General features: G+C 42.4%; 1 protein-coding gene across 3 annotated transcripts in view; it reads left to right on the plus strand.

The window, feature by feature from the left end:
* The first annotated feature begins 703 nt into the window (after window positions 1-703).
* LOC130119024 (caskin-2-like) overlaps window positions 704-15,859 on the plus strand; it is a 119,286-nt gene continuing 104,130 nt past the window's right edge. For all 3 annotated transcript variants that reach the window (XM_056287383.1, XM_056287384.1, XM_056287385.1), the window contains exons 1-2: window positions 704-1,001; window positions 4,947-5,529. In XM_056287383.1, the coding sequence (XP_056143358.1) occupies window positions 5,436-5,529 (94 nt within the window). In that variant the 5' untranslated portion in view covers window positions 704-1,001; window positions 4,947-5,435. The remainder of the gene's footprint in view (window positions 1,002-4,946; window positions 5,530-15,859) is intronic.

Here is a 15,859-nt window from a genome sequence, read left to right on the forward strand (position 1 = left end):
TCACAGCTGTAGGAATGCGAGTGTATGTGTGTTTTTATTTATCCACACTTGGAGGACAAAATATCCTCATAAGGACAGAAAAATCCAAAACCACTTAGCAGGGACCTTTTCTTGTTCCCTGCTAGGAAAAGGGTTATTTCTGGGCCAGGGGTTCGGTTTGTGGTTAGAGTTACAATTAGGGTTGTGGTTAGATTTCGCTATAGTATTAAAGTTGCCTTTAGATTTAGGTTCGGGGTTAAAGTTGTTGTTTGTTTTTTTAGTTCATTTTATGGTTAAGGTTATGGTTGGGGTTACTGTGAATGTTAGTGTTGGTGTTAGGGGAAAGGGTTAAAATTAGGGTTAATTTCAAGGTTTGGGATTAGGGAATTAAAATGTTTAATCCCTATGAGAATATAGAAACAAACGTGTGCGTGTGTGCGTGCACGAGATATGCAAGAAGGAGGCAAGTGCCATTCAGGCTGCACAGGGTGGCTTTGCTCCTAGCCTAAATATGACACACGCAACAGAAAGTAGAAGTCGGACTATCAAAGTTGTAAACGCAGTTTTTCTTTTCTTTACTTTTCTTGTTTTGCACGGAGGAAAGTTTATTCCAGATGAAGAAATACAAACGTTAGATCTGGAGGAAGTAAGTATGGAGGGGTTGAGTGTGGAGCTGACTGTGGGGGCGGAGGAGGGGAGCTCTTCAGTGGGAGGGGCCAACAAGGTCCTGGTGTATCTGACAATGTGTGCAGTCGAGAAGGAGTTGGATTAGGAAAAATCCAGTTCCAAACTGGGACACTACCAACTAATAATATACTGCCTGCGTTCGTCAATCTAGAGACGTATGTGCGAGGTCAAAAACAAAGCCACGTGACCATCTTTGACGAGAGCCTGAAAGTAACAAAGATTTGGGGACTATCTATCACCTCGGCGAGCAGGACTTTCTTTTGGCCGGACTCCGGAGTGAGACAGTTCAGACTTGGAGGCGGACAGATTTCTGACATGTTGAAATAAGTGATACGGTAAGTCTGATCCGGATTCCAAAGTCATTTAACTTGAATAGGTCAACGGCTCATACGAGGGAGTACAAAGTTCGCTGGGCTTGTTTTGCTTTGCTCGCATGTCTGATTCCAGAGGCGCCGTTACTCAACACTCAACACATCTATTTGTCACATACATGTTGTACATGTACAAAAACAGTGAAATGAAGATTGCAACAACTCCGTCAACTGCGCAGATGAAAGATATAAAATAATGGTAATGTAAGCTATATGTGCAAATAAAACCAATAACGGAATGTCGAAAAGACCATATACACATAATAAGTAAGAGATAGGGGGCATTTTTATTGCTGCCAACAGAAGTCACGTGAAGTCAGGATGTGAACTGACAGTCATCTTCATTTATGTAAGTTTGCGTGGTTTCTGTGGGTTTTTGTGTTCCGGTCACCCAGTCTTCTCCCGCCATCAGCTTCTATTTCTGTTACTCCACAAGTTAAAATGTGAGATTACAAAGTTACTACGTGTACCACAGCTGGTATCATAACGTCCCCATCACTTGAAATACCAACAGAAATCTGCATTATCTTCATGCCAAACAGATCACGGTTCAAACTTGTAACTTTCTGGTGGCTGTCTGATGTCATCAAATACAAACTTCTTCACATGATCACAGAAAGTTACAACAGGTCATCTGGACACAGCGTTAGTGTCCAGATGAACTGATGTAACTTTCTGTGATTTCCTTACTTGTATTGTTGAGCATGCATAAAGACATCTTCACATAATACAAACATGACACACCATTTATTTCAACACAATCTACCTTCGGTAGCTCTCTCTAATGACATAACTAGTACAAGCAAGCAAACGCGATGCAAAGTGAAGGATTACAATACTGCCTCATGCACTCTAGTGTACATTTTTATGGGAACTTTTGTTCTCTTTTTTGGGGCAAGATATGAATCAGCAAATGAGCACATTCAGTTTAAACAGACATAATTTTGCACCAAGGGTTTATCGAAGCAAAACTTCTGAGTCTTTGCAAATTCACACTCATATATTTTGTTGTTATCCGTGTCAGCGATGCAGTGAACATGAACAGAGCCTGAGGGAAGGAAGGAGAGGGGAGACGTGCTCTCTGTTATTGGGAATGACAGTGCCCTCCTCTATATGGGTGTGTGGTGCACTCAGACTGTCTGGTTACGTAATGAAGCAAGTTGTAACCACCAAACAGTCCAGCACACAGTACAGGAATGCAAGCCAGAGACCATAAAATCTCTTCATTTGTTTTGCTTGCAGCATATTTTTTATTCAAGTAATAATATTTCTGAAACAATTACACAGAAATTCCCATTCCCCACCTCACCCACCCAACAAATATGGTGCAAACCAGCACTTAACCTACTATGATTCCTGCACCACAACATCCCTCCTAACATTTCTAACTGGCTCTAAAATCAAGGTCATGTTATTAGTGTTGTTATTGGTATTGCTACTGACAGTGATGCAAATAACAGCAAACATCAATAAGTAGTTTAACTTCACATAATCATTATCATACCTTGTTACATTGAATAGAATAACTATAACAATGACACAGCAATTAAACATTGCTGGGAAAACCACAAATATTGAGAAAAATTAATAAAAAAAAGGGGGGCGGGCTTTTAAAACCATCCAATCACAACTGGTTGTCCTGCCATCCTACACTTTGAACTTTTCCCCCCAAACACAACCCATGTTTATACAGCAACACTGATTTCAGACCTTGCATAATTTACCCAAACCAGAGCTGTTCCCAGCTAGGGCGCATGATAACAGTTATCACGCAGGCTGTTTTTTTGCTTTGTTTTTGTTTTTGTTTTTGTTTTTTTCCCCAAAAGCTGCAGACAGAGTGACGGCCTTCATGAGAACCCACCCACATGAAACCAGTCAATATTCTGGCTCACATGTAATCTCAAAACTGTGATAGAGCAACTTTTTCGAACTCTCCTATCTGTTCTGTGAGCGTTGCTTCGCCAGTGGGCTGGAAGACTTTAAGTGGCTCAGACTCCAGCTGAATTGAATTCAGTGCATGGTCAAAGCACGCATAGAAAATCCATCACAGGGCCGCGGGGCAACTGTAAACAACACCAGCACACGTGTTGGAAAGGCACCGGGAGCCCATCGGTATTCATACAGCACTTAGAAACAACAAGTGGATTCCTCACAAGCTGTGTTTTTTTTCAATACACGTCCATCCAGGGGGTATTAAACTGTACTTTGCACCCAACAGGAGCCAAAATTGTCCTCCTTTCCCAGGCATTGGGCAAAGCTGATGGCATGTCATGCAGCCTCAGGCCACCGAGGGCAGTGTGTGTGTGTGTGTGTGTGTGTGTGTGTGTGTGTGTGTGTGTGTGTGTGTGTGTGTGTGTGTGTGTGTGTGTGTGTGTGTTTTCTTGGTTGTGCAGTGCCTGACTCTAGGATTGGGTGATAATTCAATAATTACCATTAATTGTCTTTCACTGGTATTATAATGGGATATTGTCGTATTGTGATTTGCAATTTTGTCGTCTATATTAATGATCACATTAACGTTACCTGAAATTCATTATAAAAATTAAGTGTGGTATATTTGAGGGGAGTATTATTTGAAAACTTGTTCTAATTTGATGTTATACTTTACATTACCAACCAGTTAAATATGACCTCAGTTGGATTCTTAAACATGGTATTGTTGCATTAAGCCGATACTGTGAAACATACACACATAAATAGATGGGTGGATAGGCAGACAGGCAAACAGACAGGCAGGCAGGCAGGCAGATGCAGACAGACAGACAGACAGACAGACAGACAGACAGACAGACAGACAGGCAGACAGACAGGCAGACAGACAGAGAGACAGACACACAGACAGAAAGAGAGAGAGGCAGACAGACAGACAGACAGACAGACAGACATGAAATCTCCTGTGTTTATTGGGATAATGATATATTCTGAACAACATGCTCTTATAGAGTTCCGCCACTGGAAAGACACCATTTACTCCCTCTATGGCCAGTCACATGTACTTATGGTTATGATTGTTTTGCAGTGATTTTACTGTTTTTATGTCATTGTCTCACATGCAGTTGTGTGCACATGTGCACAGCGTCACGTGAGTTTGTCTGTGTGTGTGTCTGTGTGTGTGTGTTTCTGTGTGTGTGTTTGTGTGTGTATGTTTTCTGTGTGTGTGAGGAATCTTTCTGTTTGGTTTCCAATATAATGTTATCGCCCTCACTTTTCCTGACGGCAGCAGAACCCTCAACTGTTTTTTCCAGATAGCGAGGCTTGTTAGAGAAAAAAAACCAGGCAGGACTGGAATGGTGCCAACCTCCTTTTTTTCTTGTTTTTTTACTCAGTTTTTAAGGCTCATGACAAATATATCCAATTACTGTTTTGAATGGAGGCTGTATGAAGCAAATCCCTGCTGCTCTCCTTGGGTTGAAAGTAGAGCTGAAACGATTGTTGGACAGTAAAAAAATTAATCCATTAATTGATTAAGTCATTTATAAAAAAAAGTTTGTTGGTTACAGCTTCAAAATTATGCCGAGATTTGTTTGCCTTTCTCTGATTCATGTGTTTATATAAGGAATACTTTAGAGTTTTTTTGATTGCTGGTCAGACTAAGTAAACTGTTTTAAGGCATTATTTTGGACTCTGGAAAATTAGGATGGGCATTTGTCATTATTTTTGACATTTTTTTTATGCTAAATTATTAATCGAAAAAAATCGACAGTAATCGATGATGAAAATAGTGGTTAGTTTCAGGTGTTGGAAGGCTATCAGTGGCTGCATTTGCAACCCACTTGGTTTAGCTTCTCCTGCGTTTGTTTGAAGGCTGTTTACTGAGAGAGACGCAGGCGCTGGTTCAGTTTCCTCCGGCGCTGAATCAACATTCATATTTCAACTTGAGCTGCTTTTCTCATCTGTTTCCATTCTCAGGTTCAGTTCTGTCTGGATCAGACGACTCAAGCACCAGCTGGTGGTCCCCCGACATCCCATACCCAGTAGCTCCTCACACCTCCGGGCCTCTGGAAAAAACATCTCCAAACTCAAAGACTGAAAAGAAAAGTCAAACAGGAAATTAAGCAGCAACCCCCCATCCCCCCCCCAAAAAACCCAAAACAAAACATTTTTCCACTCTCCACGGCTTGGCGTCTGAGCAAAGACGGGGTTACCAGAAGGCAACTTAAGCTGGAGTGGAGAGCTAGATCTGCATTGTTGCTGTTTTGACCTCCTCAAATCAGCCACTGTCTCATCTCATTTCCTCACCTGTCACCTGTGTGGCGGTGTGGCGAGGGTGCAGGGTTGGCCCAGGCCGGGACAGGTCGATGTCTCTGGGCATCAGCATGTCGCTCTGAAAAGGGGGTCTGGGGGGTGGCAGGACGCTCAACAGACACTGGTGAAGCTTGCTGAACACGCAGCCAGGCAATGGGAAAGGAGCAGGACCTTCTTCAGGCAGTCAAAAGTGGAGACCTGCTCTCCACTCAGAAACTGCTGGCCAAGCTCAAAGCCAACAGAAACAGTGAGTCCCATTCCTCATCCTTGTTTTTGATGTCTGTCACTGACACGCACTTACTTCTAATATTGCTGATAACCCTTTAGGTGCTGCTATTACTACCACTACTACAAGTCACTCTCAAGCTATCAATTAAACTGCCACCATCAATTTGTCATTTTCATAAACTTAATTTTTTCAGAGAAAGTCAACCCAGCATGCTCGCTCTCTCCTCGCTGCAGCCTGTTTCCTGCCACGCACACATTGCCCATTAATAGTAATAGTCCTTTATCAGAATCAGAATCTGAATACTTTATGAGGGGAAATTGAGTTCTATTACAGACACTCAAGCTCTAATAACTAAAAACTAACAAGATGCAAGATAAAATAGAAACAGAAACAAATAGAAATAAAAGCTAAATAAGAAATAGAAATAAGAACAAAATATATCAACAAGCATGGAGCACATAACACCCTATCTATACTGCGCTACCGCAGCACACAACAAGCAGCACAAACAAGCAGCACAAACAAAACCCAACAAAGCCAGTCCAATGACCATTAGCTCAGAGTGTCTGACAGTCTGAGTCTGAGGGAGGAGTTGTAAAGTTTGATGGCCACAGGCAGGAATGACCTCCTGTGGCGCTCTGTGGTGCTTTTCGGCAGAATGAGTCTATTACTAAAAGTACTCCTGTGCCCAACGAGCACGTCATGGAGTGGGTGGGAGACATTGTCCATGATGGCACATAATTTCAACAGCGTCCTCCTCTCAGAAACTGCCGCCAGAGAATCCAGTTCCACCCCCATAACGTCACCGGCCTTGTGGATCAGTTTATTGAGCCTGTTTGCATCCGCTACCCTCAACCTGCTGCCCCACCACACAAAGGGCTTTATTGTCTTTTATTTTGAGCGTTGAGAAATTAAGGCCATAATCACATTTACATGGACGAATTTGAAAATCTTGGATCTCTTTTTCTCCGTTTTGACCTTCCATCCACACTATGCTGGCATTTTCAACCATCGAAAATGGAAAATGTTGTAGATAGATTTGAAAAATTTGGACTAGTGTAGGAAGTTTTCAAAAACGCTAACGATGTGTGGTTGTCATGTGACAATCACACATCATCAGCGTTTGCATGCAGAATAGAAAAGACTTGAGTGGAACATCTGGGTAGCATAGTGGTCTATTCCGTTGCCTACCAACACGGGGGATCACCGGTTTGAATCCCTATGTTAGCTCGCTCTTGGTCAGGCGTCCCTACAGACACAATTAGGCGTGTCTGTGGGTGGGAACCCGGATGTGGGTATGTTTCCTGGTCGCTGCACTAGCGCCTCCTCTGATCGGTCGGGGCACCTGTTTGGGGGGGGTGAGGGGGAACAGTGTGATCCTCCTACACGCTAGGTCCCCCTGGCGAAACTCCTCACTGTCAGGTGAAAGAAGCAGCTGGCGACTCCACAAGTATCAGAGGAGGCATGTGGTAGTCTGCAGCCCTCCCTGGATCGGCATAGGGGGTGGTGCAGCAACCGGGATGGCTCAAAAAATAGGGCCAATTGGCCAAGTAGAATTGGGGAGAAAAAGAAGGGGAAAAATAGTATAAAAAAAAAGACTTGAGTGTTTTCTATTGTTTTGCCATTTCGATGCGGAAGGTGAACTATTTGAAAATGCTGGTGTGAACAGGAAAATTGGTACCTATTTTCGAGATGAAAACTGCAAATTCCAAATTTTCCAGATAAGTTTAGACGTGGCCTTAGATGGGATACTAAGGGCTCAAGTGCTTCACTCAAGGCAAGTAGCTGCGGAGAGGCGGTAGAGGGCTCATCAATACATCTCTTCAACTGAATGTCGTCACGTGGTCTGGAGATTAAAACTGGCAAAGCTTTTGCCAGCTGCATTTTGACCGACCAACTCGTGACGCTTTGCACACAATTCCCCCTTGCCCCTTGTTGGGACAGTAGGGTGGAGCTGATGAGCCTCTGCAAATCACACATATACAGGAAGATAATGCATATTCTCAACTATTTAATGTGTGCTTCGCAATTCTGTGCTATCCAAAAAAACAAAAAACAAAACAAAACCCACAGACAACAGAAAGGCAGGGAAGGCTTTGGAAACATGCTGAAACAAGCAGTTTTTCTGAGATCTGTGTACTGCCACTGATGCTACCACACCTGTCAGATTTATTAAACCTCTGAATCTTTAACTCCTAAACGTCCGATGCCAGTGACTGCCCAACAGTAGTTGTTGAGACAGCTGAAACTGACAGATCACCGCTCAGATTTTACTTTGCTGAGGTAGGTTAAATGGAGTGTGAACCAGTTTTTGTTCTCCTCTTTGCCTCAATTAATATTTAAACTCTCATCACACAGCTGCATCTTTGAGTGCAGGAAAAAGTGCAGGAAAAAGAAAAAGGTACAAATTCTGTTTCATGTTTCCTGTTTCATGGTTACAGCTGCCAGAGATGGCAAAACCAGGTCCATAAAGTAAAAGTCGAAATTGTGTATTTTCTTCACCCATATTCTAAAAATCAGCTTATTTCATTCGCCTACCTAGCTGGAGAGGGGTGTTGATTAGAATCAACTAGTTTAATACGTTGGTGGAGCAAATACATGATAGGGACTTTTCCTTTATGGATCTGGTTTTGCCTCCACTGATAGTGGCTGACGTTTGCATAAGTGGAGTGTTGTGCCAACCGGTCGAGTCGGATGTGAGAGCGTTCCTCGTGTGGCGTGATGGAGAGTGTGTTGGTGCAGAGATGGAAGTAGATTTGTGTGTGTTTCTCTGGAGCCGCTATGGCGCAGGAATAAGTTTACTCCAGGAGAAGACTGAGCCCCGGCTAAAGCTTAGCAGGAAATCCATCCCTGAGGATTAGACCTGTCCGGCCCCCACCGGCTCTCCCACGATGAGTAATGAACCCATCTAGGGACATTGAGAGTCTATGCTCCACCTTCTCCATTGGATTTCATTCACAGGAGCTCTTTTTGATAGTCACAACATCACCAGTGTAGGGCTGGACAACCCATGTTGTTTCAGTTGACATCACTATACGTATATACACATGTGCAATAGTCACATTGCAAAAGATGCAGTGTAAAGTAAATTGGGCCTATCAGTCTTGCTAGGCTAAAACTCATTGTGTGGTAGAAAAGAAAATATAGCAAGGTCCACTTTTTGTGACTATTCTTGAAGAATATATTGTAGTGCATAATTTAGTCTGATTTAATGACTTCCTGGGCAACTTTTTTATTTCCCGCTATAAAGTCACCATAATCATTGCTTGCGAGTGATAAATTTGTTGCAAATAGAGCTTTGAAAGCCAAAAGCTGCATATATATGGTGAACCTATTTAACTCCTTTTTTTAAGTTCAGTTCGTAATATAAGCTCTTGAAGATTTCTTTTAAACATTACCTCAACCTAGTTTGTTACAACAGATCCCATTTCTTATATGTGTATCTAATATCTCACAGTATCTCTGCAAGATCTCTCTTATAGGCAATATGTGGCTATGCATAGCTTCATTCCTCATTTATGTACAAATAAACTTTATTTTCATATTTTCGTGTACATCACTCAACTTTTTCTGGCATGCTGATGCCGGTTAGGGTTCTTGTTGCTTTTTTATTTTTTACATTTTTTTTGGAGTTCCCCCCCCCCCTATCTTCCCAAATGTTCGTGGTCAATTACCCCACTCTTCTGAGCCATCCCGGTCGCTGCTCCACGGAGGGCTGCAGACTGCCACATGCTTCCTCCGATACATGTGGAGTCGCCAGCCGCTTCTTTTCACCTGACAGTGAGGAGTTTCGCCAGGGGGACGTAGCGCGTGGGAGGATCACGCTATTCCCTCCAGTTCCCCCTCCCACCCGAACAGGCACCCCAACTGACCAGAGGAGGCGCTAGTGCAGAGACCAGGACACATACTCGCATCCAGCTTCCCACCCGCAAACATGGCCAATTGTGTCACCCAACCAAGCCAGAAGTAACACGGGGATTCGAACCAGCAATCCCCATGTTGGTAGGCAACGGAATAGACCGCTACACCGCCCAGATGCCCTCTTGCTGCTTTTTTAATGAACAGCCTAACTGTATATTATCTTTAATTTTAGGTAATTTCTTATCAATATTTTTGTGTTTAAAATAAAGTAAATATCACTACTAATAAATAATAAACCTAACAGGTTCAGTTCTTATTTTCAGTTAGTCTTTGTTTAACGTCCCACTTTTTTTTTAATGTTTTTTTATCACCTTTGTTTTACCTCGGCTGTATTCTATTGCATGCTGCTGCAACCACTTAAATCCCCCACAGAAGTGGCTAAAATCGGACTATCTATATTAGGCGTGTCCCCACCAGGTTAGACCTGGTACTTCTACTTCTGGGGTGGGTGGACCCTTGGTGTGAATAGGACCCTTACCAATAATTCTCAGAAGATATTACTGAAAGGCTTCAAAGAGGACAAAAAAAGAGAAGAGTGACTCAGTTCTGGTTTAGATATCTAGTTGCCTTGATCATCGTCCTCCTTCACAATGGTTGAAATCTCAAATGACAGTAGTCTTCGCATGGTTGTGCTGGGTAGTCCGCCCACGGGTGTCGGTGGAAAAGACAAACACCCAGGTTCATGCAACATCTCCCTCACACCTGGATGGCCATCTCCTTATGACATGGTGAATGAGCACTGTTTACTTGTGTGTGTAATTACCCAAATTGTGGTACACTGCTTTGGAGTCTGGAGGCCGGTTTTATGTCACATACCCTAAAACGGGAGATGTCTGTGAAGGAGGCGTAGAAAAATGTAATGAGATAATTTTCCGATGACACATCAGGTTCGTTCAAAAATCCCAAACAGAAAGCTAAAGCACATACAGATTATTTCCCCCATCTGTAAACTCCTGCTGACATGCTGCGATCGGATGATCAAAATCTAGATAACTTCAGAGTAATGTAGGCATTGGGCCTGTTTCAGATGCATTATGGTCATTTTTGCTGATTTGCTCATCAGCATTAGAGAATTAAGTTTGGCATTTCGGCTCCTGTCATCGCTCTGGTAAGGGAAGACAGACATTGACCATGATGGCAGTTTCCACCCATAATTTTAGTTGGCAATCTGTCCACTGGCTGTACCGGTTTCTGACATGTAAACCTCTTGCTCCGTGTCGCGAGTGGAGAATGTGTGGTAGACGAAAGAATTGAGCAAGAAAGGAGACGGGGTCCTGTAACCGCTGGTTAATGTTGGCTGCTTGCTGCAGACTGTGTGTGTGTGTGTGTGTGTGTGTGTGTGCGCGTGTGTGTGTGTGTGTGTGTGTGTGTGTGTGTGTGTGTGTCTTGTGTCATTTCGCTTTTTGTAACATATAGTTATAATCTGGGGCCAAAATGGGCCGGAAAACATGTAGGCTAACGAAAGCAACATATGCCAAAGTCAGCCACAGTGTGTCCTAAGTAGATATTATCTCAAAACTATAGAGTGAAAGCTTTCAAAAAAATCCTAATAAAGAGCAGTCGTTTTGTCTGAACCACTACTCTGATGATTTTGCTTTTACCAAAGTTTTGTTTCACATTTTCTCACTGTCTGTTTCTCTCTCTTTCCCCATCTCTTTTATATCTCAATGACTAATTGCAATCCTTGTCTCAGTCTCCCTCCTCTCTGCAAACAACAGTGCCACAGATAGTTTTTGTTTGGCAGCCCAGTGACTGATGATGGACCGGTGAGGGCATGAGGCCAGCGGGAGGTCATGAGTTATCACAGAGATAACCTTATCAACCTTCTGGGTGGATTCTCCAGACAGCCGGCATCCAGCCTCGCTGTCGGCTCTGACTTCTTTGGGCATAAATTAATGAATGTGGGTTTTTTTTGTGGTTTTTTTTCTAAAAGGTCCATGATAGGTTCAAAAGTTTTTCCAGTGACAGCCTTGTCTCTGCCTTGTATATCAGACTCAAACAGGCTAATAAGGTGTTATATTGTGCTATAATAATGGCGGAGGCAGCCAGCTCTCTGAGGAGCTGTCCTGTTTCATGTGAGGTTGTAAAGCATCTGATATGTTCTTATTATAACTCACAGGGGTTGTAGCCAACCTGTTCCCTGGGCTGGTGTTTCCCCGGCCAGCTGACAGGCCTGTTCTGCATGTGTCTGTCTGTATATGTCCCTCAGGGGGTTCTTACAGACAGTCAGATTACCCCACCACCCCCACCCACCCCCGCCTGCCCATTGTTATTGGTCCCACCCCTCCCAATTTATCACCTTATACGTTAATGTGAGAGCTTGCGACCATTGTTATGAGCAACACTGGCCCCCTGAAGGGCGAGGAACACTCGGCACTCCCCTCCTCTCTGCCATCAGGTCTCCACTCGGGTGGATGAACCCCATTCTGACCCCATGAACTTTTTTTTTGGGGGGGGGGGTGTTGGGCAGTAATCTTTTATAAATGTTTATTTTTTCCTGCATAGGGGTCGACCGATATAGTTTTTTTCAGGGCCAATACCTATATCAGTTATCGGTAAGCTATGGAGGCTGATAACCGATATTTGGGGCCAATATTCAGTTGCAGTAAATGTAAAAAAATTTGTGTCAACGTTTACAGCAACACAAACCCCAACACAAGGTTGCCTTTAAATGAACGTATGTTTGATTGAATTTTGTGTAAAACTGGAAATATTTGAAAAAATAAAGTGCATGATGTTCAAGGCACTAGATAACAATCTGAGTGGAATTATTTTTTAATTAAAAATAAATAACTTCCAAAACATGAAAATGGAATGAATTAAACAGCATAGACAGCAGGAAATAAATTTTGATCAAAATGAATAATTATAATATTAAAATAATTCCACATAAATTGGTTAAAGTGCTCCCAGCAGGCTTTGATTGAAGAATGGAAAAATGTACATTAGTGTCATTATGTTCCCTTTCTCTTATCTTTAAAGGGGTAGTCCGGGTTTTTTTTGAAGTGGAGTTGCATGAGGTGCTTATCAATAGTCACAGACTCCCATCTACCTGCAGTAGACGGGAGTCTGTGCGCTCCCAGTTTAGAGATTCAGCAGGAGTAGCCGGCACGAAAGTTGAGGAATGGGACACAGACAAAACCCTCCCATGTGTTTTTTTTTTGTTTTTTTCACGATTCAGTTATATACGAATTTGAAACATTCATTGACAGCCCTACCAGTTTACCAAAGAGTTGGCCTTTGCTCTCTCCCTTTATGAATGTTTATGACCGTTTTTAGAAGCAATTGTCAATAATTTATTTTGAAGGAATGATGTTGCCAATGCTGAGAAGGTTTAAAGACTTTTACAAAATTTAGAAATGCCTTGAAGAATGTTCAGGTGAGTTCCAGCTATATAGAGGTTGTAGCTTCATTTTGAAGTTTATTTTCATAACCTCGCTCATGTGCAGCGAAATTTGATTGCTGCATTTATTGGAGTGTCTAATAGATTTTACGCCTGATAATGCTGTAGTTATGCTTTTGAACACACACCCTGACCGTTCTTGCTTCCCGTTTTTCTACAAGTTTCCCCTTTCTCCTCTTTTCAAATCTCTCCTCTTCATGTGATTGTTTCAAAACCCTTTTTTTTCTGTATGTAAGGAAATAATAAACACTTTCAATATGTGATTTAAAAAAAATTATGAGCTTGGCCAATAAGAATATGCTGGTAACGATAATATGAAAAATGACAAATATCTAAGCCAATAATCGGCCAGACCGATAATCAGTCGATCCCTAGAGAGTAACACACATGAATCAGTCTAAGAACAAGTGGTGCCATGCGCAACAGCCCTGCCCTTTGACCCACTGAACTCTGACCTCTGCTGATCTTCAAAACAATGCATTTCCCACTATAGCAAACAATAGGAATATATCTTTGAAATAAAAAGGCAAACATTTTTGGGTTGAATTTGAAGTGCATTGGATCTCTTCAGAAAGTTACGGCCAAAGTGACTTTGACCTTTTTCGTGACTTACGTGGCAGCATGGCTCAGGTGGTAGTGTGGGTTGTCAAGTAATCGGAAGGTCACTGGTTCAATCCCCAACTCCTCCAGAGAGCATGTCAAAGTGTCCTTGAGCAAGACACTGAACCCCTTACTGCTTCGGATGAGCAGGTTGGTGCCTTCAATGGCAGCCTCCATCATCAGCGTATGAATGGGTGGATGTGAGGCACTGTAAAGCACTTTGAGTGGTCGGTAGACAAGAAAAGTAGCATATAAATGCAATCCATTTACCATTTCACTGTGACCTTGACCCCAATTACCCACCACATTTAATAAGGTCATCAAGGGAACATTGTCAACATTGCCCAGTTTTTCCTCAAAATTTGTTTCAGCCATTTTAACTGTAGAGTTAACAGACAGAACAAACAAACAAACAAACAAAAACGATAGCCCTTAGGGCAGGGTAATTAAGCCACTATGTCAACATATTCCAAGCTTCAGAAGTTGAGAGATTAAGATCGCTCCTCTGCGTGTCCTGTCCTTGATTTCTTTACAAAGATGTCAGCGGCCGTCATCACACAATGTCAGTTATTTATGAACCCCTAATGCCAATGGTTTCCATGCAGAGAGACACTCTCATGTGCACAGACACATACACACACACACACACACACACACACACACACACACACACACACACACACACACACACACACACACACACACACACACACACACACACACACTCACACGCATGTTGTCCCACTGACATCTGCTAGTTGGCTGTCTGTTCTTATCTATTCTGTGCCTGATCACTACTACCCAAATTGCAAGAAGCTCCCAGATGGTGCACAGCCAGATTACAAGGAATTATATCCCAGGGAAAAAGGGAGACGGGTACAACATTGCTTTTGAGATATGCTGGCATCCTGTTTCTCGTACAGGTCCTCAGCACTTTCAATGGCACGCTACAACTGCTGTTTAAGATGACTACAGAGCAAGGATGGGATGGACAGTTTTCGGTTTGATGGCAGAGAGACACACGTTAACCCCTTCCTGTTGCTTGTTCATGTTTTACATAACAGATGCAGGAGCCCAGTCAGAGGAATTAGTTTAAGACTGTTAGTGTGTGATAATACATGATAAACTCTGTTTGGTAATCCTTGTCGTAACTCGAGTTTTTCCTTAAATGACTTCAAAAATTATAGGAATTTTTTTTTGCATAATTACCTTTTTTGTTCGCCGTCCAATCGAGATTATTTTACATTCAGTCATTTTAACATCCATAATTGATGAATCTCACATATGGCCGCTGGTTTGAGTGTTTCAGATGTATTATGCACATACCTACATACACTACCGTTCAAAAGTTTGGGATCACATTGAAATGTCCATACTTTTGAAGGAAAAGCACTGTACTTTTCAATGAAGATAACTTTAAACTAGTCTTAACTTTAAAGAAATACACTTTATACATTGCTAATGTGGTAAATGACTATTCTAGCTGCAAATGTCTGGTTTTTGGTGCAATATCTACATAGGTGTATAGAGGCCCATTTCAAGCAACTATCACTCCAGTGTTCTAATGGTACAATGTGTTTGCTCATTGGCTCAGAAGGCTATTTGATGATTAGAAAACCCTTGTGCAATCATGTTCACACATCTGAAAACAGTTTAGCTCGTTACAGAAGCTACAAAACTGACCTTCCTTTGAGCAGATTGAGTTTCTGGAGCATCACATTTGTGGGGTCAATTAAATGCTCAAAATGGCCAGAAAAAGAGAACTTTCATCTGAAACCCGACAGTCTATTCTTGTTCTTAGAAATGAAGGCTATTCCATGCGAGAAATTGCTAAGAAATTGAAGATTTCCTACACCGGTGTGTACTACTCCCTTCAGAGGACAGCACAAACAGGCTCTAACCAGAGTAGAAAAAGAAGTGGGAGGCCGCATTGCACAACTGAGCAAGAAGATAAGTACATTAGAGTCTCTAGTTTGAGAAACAGACGCCTCACAGGTCCCCAACTGGCATCTTCATTAAATAGTACCCGCAAAACACCAGTGTCAACATCTACAGTGAAGAGGCGGCTGCGGGATTCTGGGCTTCAGGGCAGAGTGGCAAAGAAAAAGCCATATCTGAGACTGACCAATAAAAGAAAAAGATTAAGATGGGCAAAAGAACACAGACATTGGACAGAGGAAGACTGGAAAAAAGTGTTGTGGACGGATGAATCCAAGTTTGAGGTGTTTGGGTCACAAAGAAGAACGTTTGTGAGACGCAGAACAAATGAAAAGATGCTGGAAGAATGCCTGACGCCATCTGTTAAGCATGGTGGAGGTAATGTGATGGTCTGGGGTTGCTTTGGTGCTGGTAAGGTGGGAGATTTGTACAGGGTAAAAGGGATTCTGAATAAGGAAGGCTATCACTCCATTTTGCAACGCCATG

The sequence above is a fragment of the Lampris incognitus genome, chromosome 10 (assembly GCF_029633865.1).
Source record: "Lampris incognitus isolate fLamInc1 chromosome 10, fLamInc1.hap2, whole genome shotgun sequence".
Taxonomy (NCBI): Eukaryota; Metazoa; Chordata; class Actinopteri; order Lampriformes; family Lampridae; genus Lampris; species Lampris incognitus.